Source organism: Vicugna pacos, chromosome 18 (assembly GCF_048564905.1).
Source record: "Vicugna pacos chromosome 18, VicPac4, whole genome shotgun sequence".
Lineage (NCBI taxonomy): Eukaryota > Metazoa > Chordata > Mammalia > Artiodactyla > Camelidae > Vicugna > Vicugna pacos.
The window spans coordinates 33,170,002-33,192,668 of record NC_133004.1 but is presented as its reverse complement, the minus strand read 5'-3'; the positions used below and the strand labels follow the sequence as shown (position 1 = coordinate 33,192,668).

At 44.1% G+C, this 22,667-nt stretch overlaps 1 protein-coding gene across 3 annotated transcripts in view; it reads right to left on the bottom strand.

Annotated features, from left to right (window-relative positions):
- ITGAL (integrin subunit alpha L) overlaps positions 1 to 15,431 on the bottom strand; it is a 33,888-nt gene extending 18,457 nt beyond the window's left edge. For all 3 annotated transcript variants that reach the window (XM_006201317.4, XM_072942938.1, XM_031687428.2), the window contains exons 1-11: positions 15,273 to 15,431; positions 14,054 to 14,156; positions 13,334 to 13,428; positions 13,157 to 13,224; positions 11,580 to 11,697; positions 11,325 to 11,455; positions 10,323 to 10,468; positions 5,583 to 5,715; positions 5,273 to 5,423; positions 2,765 to 2,838; positions 2,552 to 2,684 (exon numbers count right to left, since the gene is read on the bottom strand). In XM_006201317.4, coding sequence (XP_006201379.1) covers positions 2,552 to 2,684; positions 2,765 to 2,838; positions 5,273 to 5,423; positions 5,583 to 5,715; positions 10,323 to 10,468; positions 11,325 to 11,455; positions 11,580 to 11,697; positions 13,157 to 13,224; positions 13,334 to 13,428; positions 14,054 to 14,156; positions 15,273 to 15,327 — 1,207 coding nt within the window. In that variant the 5' untranslated portion in view covers positions 15,328 to 15,431. The remainder of the gene's footprint in view (positions 1 to 2,551; positions 2,685 to 2,764; positions 2,839 to 5,272; positions 5,424 to 5,582; positions 5,716 to 10,322; positions 10,469 to 11,324; positions 11,456 to 11,579; positions 11,698 to 13,156; positions 13,225 to 13,333; positions 13,429 to 14,053; positions 14,157 to 15,272) is intronic.
- Positions 15,432 to 22,667: the final 7,236 nt, after the last annotated feature.

Genomic DNA, 22,667 nt, shown 5'->3' with positions numbered 1-22,667 from the left:
AGCAGCCACATTCTACAGGGTAAACATCTTCCTGAGGCTCAGTTCACCTGAGGGTTTGTAAAAGAGACTACATTCTTTTTAAAGAATCAACTAAAATAGAATATATTAGTAAGAAGAAGGCCAAGTCTGCACAGAGATTAAAAATAAAACAGGAGATCGGAAACCATATCCTACTTCAGGTTATCTTCATACTTCACAGCGAGGTTCCCTGCTCTCTGCTCCTACACTGATGAAATGCTGGAATAAAGGCTGCGGGAAACTGGACCAGGGATTGGGCAAGAGCCAGGAGCCACCCAGTCGGAATGCTCTCTGATTCAGAGATGACTAACTGACCCATTTGATCTTCTTTGCTTAGAGCAATTGAAAGTGAGTGAGAAAAGCAGATGCCCATGAGAGGAAGGGTGAAGAGGCTGAACCATTCTTCTATTTGTTCATGTATATTCCTGAAGCACAAGGGTTAAGAATTTGCCCTTTGAAATCAGAGAGACAGGGTTTTAATTCGAGTGCTCCTACTTCCTAGCTATGTAATCTTGAGTAAACTACTTCATGCATCTGAGCCTCTGTTTTCTCATACCAGCTTCATAGGGTGGTTTTGAGGATTAGATAGGACTGTGGATATAAAATGCTTAGCACTATGCTAGAGACATCTAAACTAAGATCTGAAGGACAGCAGCATAGTAGGCAGTCAAGACTGTACTCACTTCTACACATGCATATATATACACACACACACGTGTATATGTGTGTCTGTGTATAGTGGGGTGGGGGCCTAATTAGAGATTACACTTTGGGTTATTTCTTCTTATTGGGTGAGCAACTTTACCAGCTATTTTGCAGTAAGTATAGTAGTCCCGAGGTATCTGCAAGGGATTGGTTCCAGGACCCGCTCCAATATCAAAATCCACAGATGATCAAGTCCCACAGTTGGCCCTCGGGATCCCTGGATTCCACATCTGTGGATTCAACCACCCACAGATGATAAACATGGAACCCGCAGCTGCAGAAGGCCAACTGTATGCTGAAGAACAGAAAACCACCTTGAAGGCGTCGGTGTAGGTGCTGGAGTGTAACTCTAGTGGTTACTACATGTAGGCTTTTGGGGCTGGACTACCTGGGTTCCACCTACTAATTCTGTGACCCTGGGCAAGTTATTTAAACTCTCCTGGGCTCAGTTTCTTCATCTGTAAAACTGAGATGATAAAAATACCTACTCACAGGGTTGTTGTGAGGATAAAATGAGATAAAGTAAGTTAATCCATGGCATGCACTTAGAACAGTGCCTGGCACATAATACTTGCTCACTAAAGAACGTCAAAAAAAGAAAATGGAAAAGAGAAAAAAAACCACTGAGGGCAGCCTCCCTCAGAAGGGTAAATGCATGATGAATAGCATCATTTCCCAAGGAAAGCATTCAATAAGATCATTGTGTTCTGAGAGTTTAAGAAAGGAGTGCCCCCCCCCATGCAGGGGTCATGGGTGAGGCAGGGTGGAGGGTGGTGACTCTAGATCTATAAGGAGGTAGAACCTGGAAGCAGTTCTGTCCCAGGGCTCCCGGAGCCAGTTTGTATCCTGAGATAAGCTGACTGTCTGACCGTGAACCAGAAGAACTATAACCCCAAGCACGGGAGCGAGGCCCCTCTGCCGTCTGAGGCTGGCATCGCCTTGGGTGGACAGCAACCCCAAGACCGTGCAGGACAAGACACCATGAGGCAGAGAGAGGCAACAGCAGTTGTGGACTGACCATACTCATCTCCTCTGTGCCTGGCATATGGAGAACTCCTGAGACTGAATCAACCCTTGAGTTCCGGGACAATTTGAGAGGAGGAAGACTCACGGAGGAGCAGCTACTAACGAGGCAGCTTGTTTTAAAATGTACTTGGGATTTAATTTATGCACGTGACAGACAACACAGAGAGGTCACTGCCATGGAAAAGAGTTTATTACTCACAGCTCCCCAAAGCAGGCAGCACCACAGGCCGTGCAGGGCCACATGGGAGAGGTACCAGGGCCAGTGAGGAGGCAGAAGGAACCAGGGGCCCTAAGTGTGGTTTTGGTGGGAAGGAATGAGGGAGGCAAGTCTGAGCAAGCTTCGATTTGGATGATTTGAATAATGTTGGCAGGCTCTGGGCTATAAGGGTGGTTTTTAGTTGTCTAGAATCTGGGCCTGGGGTGATTTAGGCTGGGGGTAATATTGGCCCAGTTAGATAAAGGAGTGGCTGGGGATACAGGCTCTGGATTGGCTGGTTGGCATATGAAAGGCCTGCTCACAAGCAAGCGTTTCCTACCTGTAGGAATAAGCAAGCCTGGGAGGGGCAGTCTCTCCAGGATTAGCAAGGCTGCCAAGATGTCAAAGTAGCATAAAATACAGAAATGAAAGACCTGATTAATACCAAGGTGAGGGGTTAATAAAGGAAAAGTGAAGAACATGATTGCCATATTTAAACTCTCAGTCTGTTCAGGCTGATTGCTCACTTGCTTTCATTATTATTTTGAAAGTCAGTCTGAGTGACTCTCAAATCCAAAGCACCCAGCAGAACAGAGAAGTACTCACCCAAATATCCTGCCCTTGCTTCTGGCGTCAGTGGTTCATTCCCAACAAATGTGTCATCGCTCAGGTCTGCCGTCAGGTCGATAAAGCCCCCAGCCCAGTCCTTGGCTCCAACTGCTCCCACAACACCTTGGCCCTGCCCAGGGAGGGGGGTGAGCGGGGTCAGCTGCATTCCCACCATGTCCCTCAGCCCAGTGCTTCAGGCCCGCCACTCACCTTGCTGAGGTCCGCACTGATCCCGCTGGAGGACAGCTCCATGTCGAAGGATGTCAGGTCCTGTTTGCTTGTGCCTGAGGGACAGGGTAGGGGACAATGGGTTGAGACCCAGGGAGCAGTGAAAACCATGATACTCGTGAAAGGGAACACAGCGTCTCCCTGCAGGCAAGGTAGAAGGAGCATGTCAGACGGGCAAGTGACTTGGGCTCTGAGTCTCCCATGACTCTCCATGAGCTCAGATGTGGCTATTTCGTTACCCAACTCAGTACGTCTAACAGGCAGCTCTTGATTTCCACTCCCATCCAGGGATCCCCTCTTCAGCGGATGGCACCCCCACCCACCTAGTGACTCACACTGAAAGCCCAGCCATCGGCCTGGACTCTTCCCTTTCCCCTCCATCCTGTCTCCGCCACATGACCAGATCGTGATGATTCTACCTGCACAACACAGCTGCCCTTTTCCCTGAATCGTCTGTATCGCCACCACACTGGCTCAGGCCAGCCTCTTCACGTGCCTGATTAATGCAAGAACTTACAAATTTGGTCTATTTGACTTCATTCTTCCTCTTTCTATGCCTTTTTCCCACAGAGTAAGTTGAATAATCTTTTAAAAATATGTACATCAGAACTCATCTTTTAATTTCTTAAAAACCCTTTGTTACTTCCCATTGGTCTGTAGATTGGAAGGCCCCTGCATTCCTCTCCAACCTTCTCTCTCCCTCCCACCCCTACTCCTATCACGCTGCCCTGTCCTCCTACTTCTCAGACACGCCGAGCCCCACCCCACACCCAGGCCTTCACATCTGCTCCCCTCTCTGAGTCAGTGCTCTCTGCCCACACTCCTCATGTGGCTGTTGGAATCTCATCTCTCATGTCTCAGCTCAACAGTTATCTCAGAGTGGAACAGATTCAATGATACAGATAAAGTGCCTGTGATCTCTGAGCTTTCAAGAAAGGTAACAATTATTATGTAGATTTGTTCATTTGCTAAGGACATATTTAGAGCCACTAACTATTTGGTGCTGGGGATACAGTGATGAAAAGGCAAGCACGATGTTTGCCATGATCAACCTCACAGTTTAGTGTGAGAGATAGAATTCTAATGGACAATGTACAAGGTGTGTCACAGGGGCTGTGATGGGGAACAGACAGTGGTTAAAGCAGCCCCAGGAAGGAGTACGAAGACTTGGGGACCGGCAAGAACTTATCAGAGGGAATGACATCTAGACCACGATCTGAAGGATGAGTCAGGGCAGGGCAGGTAAGGGGAGAGATAAGAGCTACCAGGTACAGAGAGCCCACAAAGTACCGAGCACTTTGCTAAACAGTTGTTAGGGCTTGAATTGTGTTCCCTAGAGAAAACAGGCTGAAGTCTTAATCCCTAGTACTTTAGAATGTGACCTTATCTGGAAATAGGGTTTTTACAGAGATAATGGAGTTAAAGTGAGCTCACTAGGGTGTGCCCTGATCCAGTATGACTGCTGTCCTTATAAAAAGGGGAAATTTGGACACAGAGGGAAGATGTGAAGACACACAGAGAGAGGGTGGCCAGGCGACTGGAGTGATGCAGCTGTGAGTCAAGGAACACCAAGGACTGCTAGCAAACACTGGAAGTTAGAGCAGGAAGTTAGGCAGGGATGGATTCCCTCCAAAACCATCACAGGGAGCATGGCGCTGCCCAACCCTTGATTTCTGACTTATAGCCTCTAGAACTGCAAAACAACACATTTGTCTTGCTTTAAGCCATTTGGTTTTTGGTACTCTGTTACAGCAGCCCTAGGTAAATAACAGAGCAGTTAAACTTTACAATTCTCTGAGATTGGCATTGCTATCCTCATATAACAGAGGACAATGAGCCACAGAGAGGGAAAGTGATCTGGCTGAGGTCACACAGCACAGGCAGAGTGGATTCTTGAGCAGGTCCACCTGGTCCCATTATATATAATGCATTGCCTCTTCAACTGAACTGAATACCAAGCTATGTTCTAGCAAAGGGGCTTCCTGGTGGAATCATGTAACTTTCAGCCACCTAGGCTACTTGGGGAAATACTCTCCCATAGCCAGTCCTCCATCTGGCAACTACAATCAAAACCTTCTCTTTTTTTGGGCCAAGGAAGAGGGCCTGTGGGCTCCTTGCACTTGGCTCCTGCCCGCTTGCCCATCTTAAGTAATTTGAGGCCTAGGATAAGTGACAATGAGGGAGCTGAGTGAAGGGTGGAAGGAATTATGGTCATTCAACAGGGGCCAGCTGACACCAACAAGATATAGGTCAGCCCAGGGCCCCACCCTGGACCAGGCTGAGCTTCAAGAGGAAGACAGAATTTCAGAGGGAAACAGAGGCCGCTCCTAAATCACTCTCCCCTAAGTTCCCATCTGAGGTCTTTTATCCGGGGAGCTCTTACCAATGCAAGCACTCTCTAATCTATCCCTTGTGTCTCTAATCTAATGCTCCAGATGAGTTTCTGTATACAACCCCCTGAACCCTCTCTCCCAAGGGTCTGCCACTCACCCTCAATGTCATAGATCTTTTTTTGCAGCTCAGTGAATAGATCTTTAAGCTTCTCAAATGTGTCCAGAATCTTTACAAACTCCTTCACAGGTGTTGAGGCAAATTCATGGAGTGTCTTCTGACTTTCTCTGGTCTTAAAATACTTTCCAATCTGTGAGGGAGTGAAAAGTGAAGATCAGGCGTCCCGAGAATTGTGGACCAATTTTCTTATTTTCACAAGACCCTAGCCCCAGGGAGAAAAAGGAGTGGGGTTCAGAAACAGGAGAGGGAAGATGGGACGTAAGAAGAAGCAAGGACCTGGGGTCCATACCCCAATGACATAGCGGATGATGTCTTTGGCTGCTTCAATGTTGTCTTTGTCAGTGGCTTCCCCATCAGTGATGATGATAAGCACTTTGGTGGCATCTGGTCGGGCTCCCAGGTCTTGCCGGAACACCTCGGTCCTATGTCCAGGAAAAGGGGAGTGTGTGAGAGGGTCCTCCTACATCATCTGAGATCTTTCCCTCAGCCTGCTCATTCAGTCACTGCCCTGCTGCTGATGCAACAGCCCTTCTCACAATACCCAGGCGGGTATTCCCAGCCTTCAAAGTTCTCTTCTGAACCTCCTTCCTCACCCTTGCTGCTATATTCATGCTTCTGGACCAGTGGTCCTCAGCTGAAATCTGGGCAGCCATAAGGTTGTCCCTGAGTCCATGGGCAGTGGGAGGAAGACTCGGGAATTCCTACCCCCCATTTCAATCTCATGGTGACTACCCTTTAATCAGTTAGACATGCTGGTAATCTTAGGGAGATGTCAGCACAAGGATGGGTTCCATGGCCAAAGAAAAGTGGAAAGTCACCCTTCCAGAGCAAGCGCATGTAGCACCTCCTCTGCCTCCCCTACTATTGCCAGGTTGCCTGTAGATCTTGGCTGCAGCAAATCTCCTGGGTAATCAAAGTGACTCTCCCCAAACCATGAGTTTCTCAAAGAAAGAACCATGCTGTACCTCTGGCTCCTGACTCTGGCACCAGCCTACTCTGTAGTAGGTGCTCAGTGCATGTGACAGAAAAGAAAGAAGGGAGGACTGAATGCTGGACAGGTCAAGTCTCCAAATTCCTGCCCTGCCCACAGCCTCCTTCTGAAGCAAGACAGGTTGCCCCCCAGTTTCTGCTGAGACAGCAGCTCTATTTGAACTCTCTCTCCTCAACCCACAGCTAACCAAAGATGGACGATCACTTTAAGAGGCGACAATCCACAACCCCTGATTTATGTCATGGCCTGCACTGGGAACAGAAGCTGAAAGTCACAGGGAGAGGCCACAGTGGGAGGTGAAGAGATACAGAGAGGAGGGCAGGAAAGCTACTCAGAAGCTGCCAAAGACAGAGGAACTCAGATGGGCAAGGTCAAAACCACCTGCTGACAAGACCTCTAGTTCTGTTTTGGATGCAGATGTTTCCCTAACCTCCATCCACACAAACATGGCCTGTCATGGATCGTGGTCATGAATTTCCATCCTTATTTGAACCACCACCATCTCTCATCTAGATTTTTCAATAACCTGCTAACTGGCCTCCCTGTTTCTATCCTTGCCCCTTCCACAGTCTAATATCAACCTTACAGCCAGGGGGACTCTTTTAAAAACATAAATCAGATGATCACTCCTCGGCTTAAAACCTCCAATGATTCTCATCTTAAAGGAACAGCCAAAGTCCTCACGATGGGCTCCAAGTCCCTAACTCACCCAGACTTCCCTGATCTCTGTGACCTCATCTCTACTTTAACCCATCACTTACTTCTTTCCAGCCACACTGGTGTCCTGGTTCTTCCACGAACATCCCCAGCATGGGATCAGGGCCTCTGCTATTCTGTGTGCCTGGAACGCTCTCCCCCCAGGTATCTGCATGGTTGGCTGCCTCACCTCCGACAAGTCTTTGCTCAGACATATCCTTCCCCAATCTTCCTACTGAACACTGCTGTGTTTTTCTTTATAAAGCTTACATTTTCTACTCTGTTATCCCATTTATTTATTTATCCTGTTTACTGAAATTTTTTCTGCTACTAGAATGTTAAGCTCTAGGAGGGCAGAGATTTTCCTTTGTTTCATTCACTGTTAAATCCCAGCACCTGGAATGTGGCAAACAAAAATCCGCAGGCCAAACCCAGCCCACGGCATGTTTTTGTATGGTCTCTGAGCTAAAAGTGGGTTGTATATTTTTGTTTTTAAAGAGTTCCAGAAACAAAGAAGAATATGCAACAGATGCTGTATGTGGCCAGGAAAGTCGAAAATATTAGTATCTTGCCCTTTACAGAAAAAAAAAATCTGCCAAGTCCTGACCTGGAACACTGCCTGACATGCAGCCAGATGGTCCAAAATTATTTATGAAACACATTTCCGTGACTGCTTCTTTTTGTTCCCACAGATGACACATTTTGGGGTATCCCATGGTACCCCTTTCTCTAAGATTGGCCCCCTTCCCAATGGAGATGGGATCCCAGAATCCCAGTTTGTGCCTTGTGACTCTAAGCCATAAAGCAGACCCAGACCATAGGTGGGTGGACCTCCGGACACACAACCCAGGCTCAGCCAATCAGAGTTTCTCTCTTGGAAGTTAGAATTCAGGTTGTTCACCTGAACTGAGGCACTGTGGCTATCACTTTTCCAGTGGACATGGTTCGACCACATACCCCTCAAAGCTGTCAACAGAGAGAGAAGAATGAGGTAGACGTGACAGGTCAAGTGAGCACCAGAAGGAAAGAGCTGAAAACACCAGCAGAGTCTTAAGGAGATATAGCACATGCATGTTTAACTTATGCAAATTCAACTGTACACGTTTGGCAAACTAATGGAAATGAGAAAAATAGTGTAATAATAGTACAGGAGGTCCTTCCTGCTTTTTCACTCAATTTTAGTGCATGCCCCAGGGGAGCATGAGATAGGAGGTCTAACTCTCTTACTCCCCAAACTGGTCTCAGTTTCCATGGTCCACTCTAAAGTTTAAAGGTCTTCAAAAAATATACAATATGGCCCTTTAACACAGTCCAACTGCTGGGAAACAAGCTGCTGGATAACAAGCAGCTCGAAAACAAGCCACACCTAGATTCCCATGAGTTTAAAATAGTATATTCACACTTTCTTGCTTAAAATGCACTTGCTTGCTTTGTTTTTAATGTTTTACACAGTAGATGACCTATAACACGTATTGTGCTAAAGAAAATTTGTAAGGAGAAATCTTGAGACTGACCATAAGGGCATGAAGGAGGGCAGATATTTCCTAGAGTAAAACAATGGACGGTCCTGGAAAGCCAGATCATCCATTAACAGAACTTTGTTCTGGCATGAAAGCATGCTGTTTAACCCGAGGGAAGTATTTGCTATCTCGAGATGTCCCAGAGGCAATAACAGGACAGACTTAGACATTTTGCATAACCTGAGGAGGGTGATTGTTCCTGGAAGGGATAGGCCTGAGATTAATCAGTTAAGCAGCAAGCAGAATTTAGTGCTTATCACATGGAATATCTAAAGCCCCACCTCTTTGATCTTATATTTCCTGAGCTGTATACTCCTAATGAATATGATGTTGACCAGGCTTTCAGCGCTCTAGATCCATGAGATCTTGAGTGCCCTGGTCCCATCTTTGCTCTTTTCTTTGTCTCTTTGTTTCTTAAGTCTTGCGTTATCTGTCCTCAGACATGGTCCTGAGCTGCGCTGGACGCAGCATCTATGTTCATCTAAGCTTCAATTTAAAGACAGCAATCTGATCCAACTCTGGGTTGGTAGATTTAGGAAATGAGGATGTGCTAGTTTCCAATGTGGGACATGACTATATTGACTTTTATGAACAATTCAAAGAATTCTTCAAAAATAATTTGATTGTTTGAGATTTGTGTTCATACACCGAGTTCAAAACCTGATTTCCATCTAAGATATGACTCTCCTGTGGCTTCCATCATTCACAATCACTTTCCAAGTCCTGGTTCTAGTCCCTCAGGCATCCTGGCAATACTCTCTGTCCCAAAGATTCATGAGCTATCCCTGTATCCTCTCAAGAAGTTCCCTTTGGAACCTTAATTTAAAAAGATATCTGCACTCTGATGTTCATAGCAGCACTATTTACAATAGCCAAGACATGGAAACAACCTAAACGTCCATTGACAGATAACTGGATAAAGAAGTTGTGGTATATTTATACAATGGAATACTACTCAGCCATAAAAAATAATAAAATAATGCTATTTGCAGCAACATGGATGAAACTGGAGAATGTCATTCTAAGCGAAGTAAGCCAGAAAGAGAAAGAAAAATGCCATATGATACCACTTATATGTGGAATCTAAAAAAAAAAAGACAAATGAACTTATTTACAAAACAGAAACAGACTTGCAGACATAGTAAACAAACTTATGGTTACCAGGAGTGGGAAGGGATAAATTGGGAGTTCAAGATTTGCAGATACTAACTGATATATATAAAACAGATAAACAACAAGTTTATACTGTATAGCACAGGGAATCATATTCAATATCTTGTAACCTATGGCAAAGAAGAATATGAGAACAAATGTATGTATGTTTCCATGTGACTGAAGTATTGTGCTGTACACCAGAAATTGACACAACATTGTAAACTGACTATACTTCAATAAAAATATCTTTAAAAAAAAAAGAAGTTCCCTTTGGGATCTAGTTGGTATAAAGTAGGTTCCTGTTACAATCAAAAGAACCTGGACTAATATAAATTACCATATAGGAAATAGATAAACAGCAAGGTCTTAATACATAGCACAGTGAACTACATTCAGTATCTTGTAATAACCTGTAATGAAAAAGAATATATATATGTATAACTGAATCACTATGCTGTACACCAGAAACTGACACAACACTGTAAATCAACTAAACTTCAGTTGAAAAAAAAAAAGAAACTGGACTAAAATTGCTCCACTTGAATTCTTACAAATAATCTTCCCCTTGCTGAACCCACCTATTGAGTTCCTATGCTTTGTAACTTGAAAAAGCTAGGACACACGGAACAACTGATGGATGGGCTCTCTCATGATAAAGTGAACTCACGCGACATAGTTGATGGCCTTAAAGGTATTAGTCAAGTCTTTCATGTGTTTGACTTTGGCCAGCAGAGCATCAGGGTCCCTCAGTTTAACATAATCCAAGAAAGTGAATTCTGTTTTGCAGTTTGTGGAAAACTGAACAGCAGCAAACTAGAAAAAAGAAGGAAGACATGAAATGTCATTACATAGCCCTTCCCACTTGTCCGCTTCAGTCTCTGCTTCTGATCCAGGACCTGGGCAACCCAGCTCCACATCCCTGCCTCAAGTCATGCTTTTGAAATTGAGGTTGAGGGGGAGAAGACAGCACAGCGGTAGACTACGTGCCTAGCAAGCACAAAGTCCTGCGTTCACTCCCCAGTATCTCCATCAAAATAAACAAACAAATAAACCCTAATTACCCCCCCAATACAGTGCTGCATGTGGATTATTTCTCAGTAAAACTGGAAGGAAAAAAAATTTTAAGACAAGGTTGTATATAAAAAAAACAGAACTAAAATTAAATAAACCTCCACTCCCTTATGTAATGCTGTCTGCTGGGCTCCAGTTCTCTGGGTCTGCCTACCTCACTGACAGAAATGGTTCCTAGTGACCATATTTCTTCCGAGTGACCCTGCTACACTGGACACAACTGGTTGAGCCAAAGACAGCCACCTGGCTGAGGTGAGGCCAGTCAGAGTCTCTTCTCTGAAAAGGTGGAATTTGTAGAGGGAGGGGTTGCTTGAGAGGAAGACTTAAAAATACAAACAAAAACCTCCCAAAACTTTAACATGTGAACTTGGGAGCTTTCCACAGGCCCATGTGATCCAAAGAGGAAGAGAAAGAGAAGAGGGAAACTAGAGCCAGCAGAAAACAGAAATGAGAACTGGGGAGAATCCTGGGAGCAGAGGATCTAGCTGCAGTCATGCCCTTAGGTTCCAGAGACACCATATACTAAATTTTCCTTTTAGGCCTTAAGCTAGCTCAGGTAGGCATCTATTCCCTACAGCCAGGAATCTGGTATATTTACCTGGTAGGAAGAGTTGCTGAGTTTCTTCATCACATCCTTCATGAAGTCTAGAATTTTCTGAAATTCATTTTCCTGCAAGCTCAGTGAGCCATCAAACAGAAATACCAAGTCTACGTTGCCCTTTATACATTCTGCAGAGGCCAGACACAAAGGGGCTTGGTAAAGGGGCTCCAGTGGCTGGCCTGCCCATGCTGGTTCCCATATGTGGGGGACCACCTGGAGGCATTTTTACCCACCAGATCCCCAGTTCCTTACCCTGATAACCAGGGCGCCCCTGCAACATGGGACCCATCAGATTCTGGCGGAAGAGGTAACACAGGCCACTTAGATAAATATTCTGGTCACACGTCCGAGACAGTCCAGGGTCACAGGCCTGGAGGAAGCAGAGATATAAAAAGGTGTTGGTGGGGAGAGTATAATTCAGTGGTAAAGTGCATGCTAAGCATGCAGAAGGTCCCAGGTTCAGTCCTCAGTATCTCTATTAAAAAACAATAATAAATATAAGTAAATAAATAAACCTAATTACCTCCTCACCCCCCAAAATTCTAAAAAAAATTGTTAAATAATAAAAATAAAAATAAAAAAGGGTTGGGGTTTCCTCTTGCTGTGTGTCTTTGGCACATCATCAGCCAAGAACAAGAACCTTCAGGGTCATCATCCCCTGACTTCATTCCCTACATCCAACTGGTTACCAAGGTAATTCTGCCTTCAGGTTTCTTGTATTAATCTCTCCATCCCTACTACCAATGCTATATGCCAACAGATGCTCACTGCCTAGAGAATAAAGTCTAAACTCTTTAGTTTGGCATTTGTATTGTTTACAGTTGGGCGCTATCTACATTTCCAGGCCCTTCCCCTTCTATCCCAATCACACATTCTGTGTTCAAGCCAAATCTAATTACTCCCTAGTCCCAGAATACACAATGCTGTTTCTTTCATTTATGACTATCTTTCCTACCACACTGTAATTTCTTGAAAGTCAGAGCTCATGTCATGGTCATCTTTATATCTCACTCTCCTTCCTCCATCAGAACCTAGCACCATGCCTGGCATATAACAGCTAAGTAATCAAGCTCCAGTTAAATACTGGGTAAGTATTTCACTCACTGAGACTTCTATCTCTCATATACCTGTGTCAGAAGGATGCTGCTGGGATGAACTGTAAAGAGCAATGGACTTGGAATCAAATGGGAATGTGATTCAAATTCTGCCTCCATCTCTTTAAAATGATGTGACCTTGGCCAAGTCTTTTGACCCCTTTGGTTCTGTTTCCTCCTGTGTAAAATGTATTTACTCATCCTTATCTCACCTGAGTGTCTTGAGGATTAAAAGAGATAGAGCAGTGTTTCCTAACCTTTAAGCATTTGTGTACTGATTCTCAGTTTCTGTCATATGGGCATATCTTCTGAACTATTACTTACTTAATATTTAATTTAATTTAAATTTACTTTTTTTAAGCTTTAGCCTCATCCTAAGCAATGGGATCCAAGAAATCATGAATTTGATGTACTCGTTGTATATTTTTTTCCAATAAGCCATTAAATAAAAATATAACTATTAAAACATTAAAAGCTGTATTCCACCACAGATCACCTTATATATTAATGGTCACAGATATTTCGTATTCAGAAAAAAAAAAACTGAGGAAACTAGGGTCTCAAAAATATCTGGCTGATAGTTGGTTCTCAATAAACACAGATTGAATCTGAATCACTCTGATACTTATAATCTTCTATAAGATCTTTAATCCATTTTTTTCTCCCTTCCTTTCAGCTTGTCTTTCCTAGATCAAGCTTCACAGGCACTGATATCACACTATACGAAATTCTTACCAAAAGGCTGTCACTTGTGGGGTCTGTCGCCAAGGTCATTCCCAAAAACTTGGAGGTATAGTTGGAACCTGTAGGCACCAGAAGATTGGTCTAGAGGAACTCAGGCAATCCAGGTGTGGTGGGGCCAGCGTGGATTTCCTGACACCATTCCTTCCAGCTCCCAAACCAGTTACTCACCACTCAGTCTGACTGGCTGGCAGTGTCCTGTGCCTGGCTGGCACTGATAGAGCTTTCCTGTGCTGTTCCCCTCACCTGGCGCTCCCACGACAACCCTGATGAGAAATCTCACCTGTGAGATGGGGTTGCCCAGGTCTTTACTCACCCACTCCTACCTATTAAGGGGGTTCAGATCCCTGACAAGGTATCCCGAAGCAATTCAGTCACTCCCCTACCCAGTGGCTCCTCAGCCCCCACCTCTTCCCTCCTGAATCCCAAATAAATAATCCAGTATGTCAGAATTGCAGAAGGCTAAGGATCTTTTCCATTTACAGTCTAGAAAAACAGAGGCCCAGAGAATGATCTGCCAGAATGTCACATTATGAGTTCATTCAATCAGCCACCAACTCAGAAGCCATTTATAGCATACTTGCCATATGCTAGGCTGTGGTATATACCAGGGATGGGTGGGAGAAGGAGTAGAGAAACAAAATCCCTGCCTTCAAGGAGTTCACTGTCTGGTCTGGAAGAGGGTCGGGAATCTAGGAAGTGCTACAAAGCGTATTAAGGGCTGTTTCCCCTTCTATCAGGCACTTGTATGGCGCTTTAACAATAGGTCGATGGATCATCCTCACCCTACTATCTGATGGCCTTGCTTCTGTTTCTGGCAAATCTCACCATACGCTCCTTGAAACAGGGAGGTCCTGGCCAGGGCAGGGAAGGCCTGCGGAGGCAGCTTACCCATTTCCAACCTGAAGGACACGGTACCCAAAATGCCTCCCGGCTTGTGGGAAGGAGAAGTTTTGCACATGTCGCACATCCAGGTTGTAGCTCCAGGCTGGGGCTGAGGAACACAGGAAGCCCGTCAGCCACTTCTGGCCAGGGGACCCCCCCCCACCCCCTCACATGCCCCACCCCGACTGGCAGGTGATGACTGGCCGCTGCCCACGTGCCCCAGGTGGGCAGCCCGACCTTCAAGGACCTTGCTCCCTCCTCCCCAGGCTGCCCACACCTGAGGCAGAGCTGGAAGCTGCCCTCTGGACCCGTCTTTGAGGGCCTGGGCACTGGGAAATATGGAAGCAGTTATTTCCTACTACCCAGAGCTCTGGAAGCTCTAGGGCCTGGGAAGGACAAACTTCCTACTTGGCATCTCAGCAAAGAAGGAGGGATGAGCAGGCAGAAGCCTGTGAGAGAGGAGCAGACCCAGGGGTCCGGGAAGTGAAGGGGATGCCCCAAGGCAGGGTGCCTCTCCCCACACACCCACCTCTCCCCTGGGCATGGGGCTCAGCCACCCAGAAAACTGAGATAATTAGCCTCAGTCTTTCTCCCTGTGAAAGTTCAAGATACCCTGATCCCGCGAAGTTGCCTCCTGACTCATCAAATGTTCCCTCACTCCCCACCTCCACATGGACCAATCTTTTCCGTACCCATTAGATCTCAAATTCCCCCATCACGTTCCCCAACCTGGTGAGCCTGGGCGTCATCTGAAAGCCCTAAACTGTCCTTTCTGGTCCTGCTTTCCTTCCAGGCCTCAGGTTTATATCACAGCATCTTAGGATGTCAGAGATGCTGGCCCCGCCATTTGTTCAGATGGAGACACTGAGGCCCCAGAAGGGGAAAGGACTTGCCTAAGATGGCACAGAGAGGTAGTACGGTTAGGACCAGACCCTAGGCCAGCTCTACATACCCATTAACCATCCACCATTTTTTAAGGGCCCACTCCCCCATCTCACTGTTGCCACCTTTGTCTCCCTTCCCTGTCTTTTCCTTCATACCTGGCCTATATTTTGGACCCTGACTTTCTTTTTCTCATTCTCCCTCCATGATTCCTGGGCCCCAACATTACCTATGGCCGATCCTACCCTTAGAACAGCCGCTCATTTACTCCAGTTTAACAAAGCCCTGCAGTTTCCTCGGTCACAGACACATGTTCCTTCCCCTCCCCACCTCCCCTGCCTACCAAAGAGAAAAGGCCCAGACAGCAGCAGTCTCATTACGATGATGCAGGAGTTCATCTTTCAAATGGCTGGAGGGACCCAGACGCTGAATCGTCTCGGAGGGCCCTTGGGATTTGCTGGCAACCTAGGTAGGGTGAAAGAGGGAAATGATAATGCCCTGGGGCCTCTTGCAGTGAGGCTTTCTCACAGAGGCACCAAGGCTGGTGACACTGGGTAGAGGGCAGAAGGGGTTGTGCCTAGAGGGGTTGTGAAACCGCAGGGGTTCAGGGAGGAAATGTGAGCAAGTTAGAAACACTTCCTGGGCCTGCTTGCATTTTCATATCATCCAAGAGCAAAAAGCACAGTAGTGAGATGACTTCCTCTCCTGCCCAAGAGCAGCTGGGTCTCAGTCCTTCACCAACACACCAACACAAGACTCTATAAAGCTCAGGGGAGGTACTGGTCAAATGAACTGCGGTACAACTGTGATAGAACACAGAAAAGAATGAGGAAGGGAAAAAAATAAGGTAGGACAAAAAAAATGAGATCACATTCTTTTTTTTTTTTAAATATAGGGAGATTGTTTTCTCTTGACAGTAAAAGATGTCCATGATATACTCACTGTTGAAGAAAAAGAGCAAGTTATAGGACAATATATTTAGTAATTCATTTTGAGTCTGAAAAACAAAGAAAAAAATTCCACCTAGTAGGAGATTTAAGATTCGCAAATCGTATCTGTGATGTGGGACTTGCATCCAGAATATAGAGAACTCTTTAACTCAACAATAAAAAGACAACCCAGTTTTTTAAGTGGACAAAGAATCTGAATAGACATTTCTCCACAAACAATATGTAAAATTGCCACTCAGCACAGGAAAATATGTTGATCGTTATTCGTCATTAGAGAAATGCAAATCAAAGACAAAAGAACCACCTCACACCCGAAAGAAAGAAAGAAAAAGAAAGAAAGAAAGAAAGAAAGAAAGAAAGAAAGAAAGAAAGAAAGAAAGAAAGAAAGAAGGAAAGAAATGGAAAGAAGGAAAGAAATGGAAAGAAAGAAGGAAAGAAATGGAAAGAAAGAAAGAAAAAGTAAGTGTTTGTGAGAATGTGGAGAAATTGGAACTCTGGTACTTTGCCTGTGGGAATTTAAGCAGGTGCAGCTGCTATGGAAAAGGTGACAGTTTCTCAAAAAAGTTGAATGTAGAGTTTCTATGTGACCTAGCAATTCCTGGGTATAGACCCAAAAGAATTGGAAACATACATTCATAAAAAACTTATACACGTGTGAATGACAAATATTGCCAGCCATATTAGTAAACAAAGGATGCTTTGGAGACCCCCGACAGGGAGCAGAAGGAACTCAGAATGCAGATAAGCAGGCAGCCCAGCCTCTGCAGGCACCCCCAACGGTGTCCCCGGAGGGAACTCCAGATAGGAAAGCACAGGATACTGGCCCTAGATAGCTAAGGTACATATCAAAAGAATGATTTCAATGAGCCCAGACTTTTGCACTTTCCCATACATAGAAAAGCACTAAATTCCTTAACTTGAGATATCTGGCTTTCCTTAATTAACAGTAATCTTTTCATGTTCTGATTACCTGGTCTTTGTTGCCAAAACCGCCTATATATTCTGGCTCCTCCCTTGCCTCTTTGGAACAGTCTCTTAGAGCAATCTGAGACGCCACCTCCCAGGCTCGAGTCCTCAGAAAATGTGTCGAAAAAAACCATAACTCTCAACTTTTAGGTTGTGCATTTTTTTAGTCCACACATGAGTGCTCATAACAGCATTATTCATATTAGCCCAAAACTGGAAACAATGCAAATGTCCACCAACTGATACACAGATAAACAACAAGTGGTATATTCACACAATGGAATATTATTCAGCCATAAAAAGAAGTCTTAGTACGTGCCACAACATGGACAAACCTTGAAAACATGCTAAGTGAAAGAAGCCAGGTACAAAAGATCACGTATTGTGTGATTGCTTTTAAGTGAAATGCCCACATTAGGCAAATCTGTAGAGACAGAAAATAGATTAGTGGTTAACAGGGTCTGGGAAGTGGGGAATGGGGAGTGACTAAGGTTGGGTATAGAGGCTTTTTCTGCAATTATGAAATATTCTGGAACTAGAAGTTGAAATGTGTGTGTGTGTGTGTGTAAAAAAACTGAAAGAGCACACAACCAAACTTTAAACAGTGGTTACCTCTGCAGAATACAGTTTACACATTTCTGTATTGGTTGGAAAAAAAATTTTTTTAACGAGGATGTATAACTCGAACAATTGTCAAAAAATAAAAATACTAAAACCATAACAGAATAGAGGAACTATATTTGTTTATGGGAAATTGATGCTGATACACTTCAGATTCTCTCTCTCTTGTAAGAAAATCCTACTCAAATGAAATCTGACTACAAGGCCACTTCCAGTGTCACTGACCTGGGGAAGGCTGCTGCATGCAGATTACCCACAATCTACTGCCAGGCAGCTACAACACCACAGGTTGGCTCTTGGTAATGAGATGATGTGAGATTGTCTTCTTCAAATTCAGTTAAAATCAGAGAAGTCAGACTGATTTCGTTGATTCTCTGTACAGGAGTTGCAATTTACATGCAACCAAATTCTTTTGTTTTGTTTTGAAACTACGAAAAGAATATACATTTGAAAATTCAAACATCATAGAAGTATGTAACATAAAAGGATAAAAAAAAAACTCTAGGATAACCATTGTTCACAATTTGGAGCCATATTTTCTTCATGACAAAAAGAGTTGTTAACTACTAGGAAGTAGTTAACCATACAGCTTTGACCTGTTTGGAAAAACTGTAATTCTCTCAGCACAGAACATCCAGCCCAGAATTAATAATCAAATCAGCCATCTCCAGTGTGAAAGTTTTCCTCTAGGCCAGCTTCAAATTTAGGCGCTTGAATTAGGGCTTAAGGTTATAAAAACTTTGAGTGTGTCAGTAGCAATGACTAGAACACGTGGGATGAAAGGAATCCAGGAAACAATCTCAGAGTCTCCACTGCTTGGATTATAGTTGATGTGTATGTTTCAGCAAGTGGATATACTCATTCATGTATTTATCATGTTCTGGTTTTCAGCTTAAAATGAAACAGAAAGATAGTCTCTTTAGACACTATAAGGCTAAAGAAACTACAAAGTACAAACAAGCCCCAAAGATTCTAGGAGGTCAGGGGCCCAGTGCAGGACACAGCAGGTGATTCTCCTGAAGAGCTGGACTGCAAAGATCTCAGACTGGGACCATGATGGGGCAGGATGCACACACACACATTCTTGGTCACCGGCCACCTCCATCATAACTCAAATTGCCAGTTCTCCAAGGGCCCAGGTCCTCTGAACTGTCTCTCGATTCCATTCCCTCTGTTGGAACCTCCATCAGTTCTCACCTGAACAATTTATTGTCATCACAGCTCTTCTTTCTGTCAGTCCCCTTCCCTTGGAGAGAGTTCTACCACATTAATCTTGGGAAACCTTAGCGTGTCTGTTTCACATTTTAAAACCTCTGATGATTCCCCTTTTGCACACACAAGATCTGTTTGTGTGCAACAATTCTGAGCTCCTTGGCATGGCTTTCAGGGGCCTTATTGCCTCTCCATACCCTGTGCTGTAACTTACCAAATGCCTCATCGGTGTTCAAACAGACCAAGTACCTAGAGAAAAGTTTATGAAACTCGAAGCGTTGGCCATACTTGTACCTCCTGCTGAGAAAAGCAGATTCAGTAGGTGGTTTCTGCATGATGTCGTCTTGGCTGCATCAAATGAACAGTGTGAAACTGATCCTGCTGGCGTGGTGATGGCTGACCGACCAGAGATGGATGCCCAGGGTAAAGGTAGCCACAGATAGACGGGACCGAACAGATGCAGGATGGCTTGGTTGCTCCACCTACAAATTGTTCCACACAGGATCATGGCAATGGACTCAAACATATCACCTGACAGAGGGGGGACAAATGAGAGCCTAGATTGGGAAGTTCCAGGGTCACAGAATCTGTACATTGAAGACAGAGCCAGTGACCTGGATGCTTCAAGTCTCTGTGTCCTCTGTAGGGTAAAATGATTTTAATTGTATCTTATTTTTCCATCGGTTCATCTGAACACAATGAGAATTTTCTCTTGCTCCATTCTAGAGAGCAAATAGAACTTTATGTTCTGCCACTTTGTATCTTCATCACTGCTCATTTCCTGGTCCAAGCCACCACCATCTTTTGCCTGGAATTTTCTTTTTGCATCAGATTATTTTATATTTTTTGCTAAAAATATCAGTACAAATAATACTGTAATCCTCCATGTTCCCCTCTGCAGTCTCATATCCTAGAAGCTATAATTATAATTAATATGAGGCTACTGATGCTTTCATATTTTCATATATACAAATATCACAATATATATATTTATTGTGATATTTATGATTTTAATTGACATGAAATGATTTCAAAATGGTATAAAATGTTCTTCACTTTGCTTTGTTAACACAACATTATGTCTGTGAGACCAATCAAAGTTGATATTTACAGTTCTGGTTTATTCATTTTGACAGCTGTATAATATTCCATTATTTGGATATGCTAACATGTAGTCTTCCTTTTCTCTTCTGATAGATGTTCAGTTGCCCTGTATCAATAAAAATCCTTGTATATGTCTTTTTGCATATTCTTTATAACATTTCCTTATGGTATACCCGTAAGTATAAATTTTGTCATAAGACACACACATCTTCAAAAACAATACATAATAAGTTGTTCTCCAGAGTAGTTGTGGCAATTCTACCAGTTCTTCCTTTATTTGTCAATATCTTGCTATTTTTATCTTGATCTTGGTGTCAATTGAAAAAAAAAGGCATACACACCACATAATGCAAGAGCAGTGAGTTTCGGTTTTATTTGGGGAACTTGTTGAAAACTACAGCCCAGAAGATAGCCCCTCATAACTCTGGGGAACCGCTCTGAAGACATAGGGGAGGCGCCAGTATATATGTGAATTTTTTGGTTGGGAAATACATGTATTCAAGCATACATCTTGGTTAAAGATTACTGCTAATCACAAAAAACCAGATACCTCAAGTTAATGATTTTAGTCCTTCTTTATATATGGGAAGATGCAAGAATCTGGGGTCATCAATGGTCCTCTTAGATATACATCGTAACTGTATTGGGGCCATGTATCCAAAACACAGAAGGCTTCATCCTGTTTTTCTCATCTGCTGTGGGTTGCAACTTAATCCTTGTAGAGATATTTATCTGAATCTACTTAATTTTCCTTCTCTTACACACCTCCTAGAATGGAGTTGTAACAGATGATAAAGTAGAAGATTTAGATTACTGGTTTATTGTAAAAAAGACTATAATTCAGGGACAGCATGATAGAAAAGATGCCTGGGACAGGGTGTGAGGAAAGAGCGTGGAGCTTCAGGGCCGTGCCAGACGCACCACTCTACAGCACCTCCACATGTTCACCAATCCAGAAGCTCCTTGTGCCTGGATTTTGTGGCAGTCCCCTAACTACTTCCAACCTTGCCTCTGCTACATTCTGTTCTCCAGACAGCAGCCAGAGGAGTCCTTTAAAAATAAGTCATATGACCCAGCAGTCCCAGTCCTGGGTGTATATCTAGAGAAAACTTTAATTCAAAAATATATATGCACCCCAATGCTCATAGCAGAACTTTTTACAATACCAAGACATAGAAGCAACATGAATGACCATCGACAGATGATGGATAAAGAAAAAATATATATACACATATATACAATGGAATATTATTTAACCATAAAAAACAATGAAATAATGTCATTGGCAGCAACATAGATGGACCTAGTGATGATCATGCTAAGTGAAGTCAGTCAGAGAAAGACAAATATCATACAATATCACTTATATGTGGAATCTAAAAAAAAGGCACAAACTTATTTGCAAAACAGAAAGAGACTCACAAACATAGAAAACAAACTTGTGGTTATCAGGGCGGCAAGGGGGGAGGGAGGGAGAAATTGGGAGTTTGGGATTGGCAGATACAAGCTACTATGTGCAGAATAGATAACCAACAAGGTCCTACTGTATAGCACAGGGAACTATATTCAGTAGCTTGTAGCAACCTGTAATGGAAAAGAATGTGTGTGTCTGTGTGTGTGTGTATACACATGGATCACTATGCTGTAAACCAGAAACTAATACAACATTGTAAATCAATTATACTTCAATAAAAAAGAGGGGAAATATAAGTCAGATCATGTTATTTTCTTGCTCAAAACCCTCCAGTGGCTCTTCATTTCATGGAAAACACAAGCCAAAGTTCTCACTGTGGCCCACAAAACGCTAAGTCCTCAAATGTCTAATTATCTGCCATCTCCCTCAGCTCACCCCTTTCCAGCCTCCCTGCTGTCCCAGCTCTGTCATCAATCCATCACTCCTTTGCCTCAGGGCACCTGTTGTTCTCTCACTGGCTCATTCCCTCTCCCCTTTGTCTTTGTTCCTTCTGCTTCTACTATCCAATTTACCTTTTCTTCCAGTTTATGGCCCCTCTTCCCGACTAGGATGTAAAATCCACCAGAACTGTGATTAGTGACTGCTGTATGCCCAGTACCTCAAACAGTGCCTGGGAGCAGAGTGGGTGAATACTGAATCAGTGAATATTTAGGGAATGAATAAATGCTTGGGGTGGCCCTTGCCCCTAAGAGTGGTTAAGAGGCTTTTGCCTTCCAAAGTCTGAGCTCTAAGAAGCAAAAATCTGTATCATCCAAAAGGGAGAGGTTGAAGGATTTGAAAGAAAAGGACTGAGTTTCCAGAGCTGGGAGCTTATTTAATAAATATAGAAAAAGAAATAATACACTGGTGGTAGGTAAGCAATCCATTGGTTCTTTCCAGAACGTGAACTGGAGAACACAGAGAGTATTGGCCAGTTATAAGTGAGGGGAGGATGGTGCAGACAGGCAGACAGACAGACGTCATGAGGGATGTAAATATGAAGTCTGTGAATGCGGGACGGTGATAACTTGGAGGGCTATCTCCATTCCTAACGGCCGCTCTAGTCCCAGTCCACGCATACTCTCACACTGAACCTTTTCTCTCTTGTGGCTCTTGAATGAATAAAATGTTGACTAAGCAAGGGTGTGGCAGCAAGGAGCCTCTGGGCGTGCTGGGGACCAGTGGTCCTCCGGCTGATGTGGATGGCAGTGGGACACACAGGCCAGGATCTCCCTGTTCCCCACCCCACCAGTCCACCAGGCCCAACTGCCTACAAACCCAAGACAAATCAGGGCAAAGCTTTCTTTTTTGGATTCATACAGAAGATCTGCTGGTGCAAATGCTGCTGGCTGCTGTCACTGCTAGCTCCCAGCCCAGGCTCCCCACCCACCACTTCCTCCTGGGTAACTCGGCACAGGCCGCTTTTTGTCAG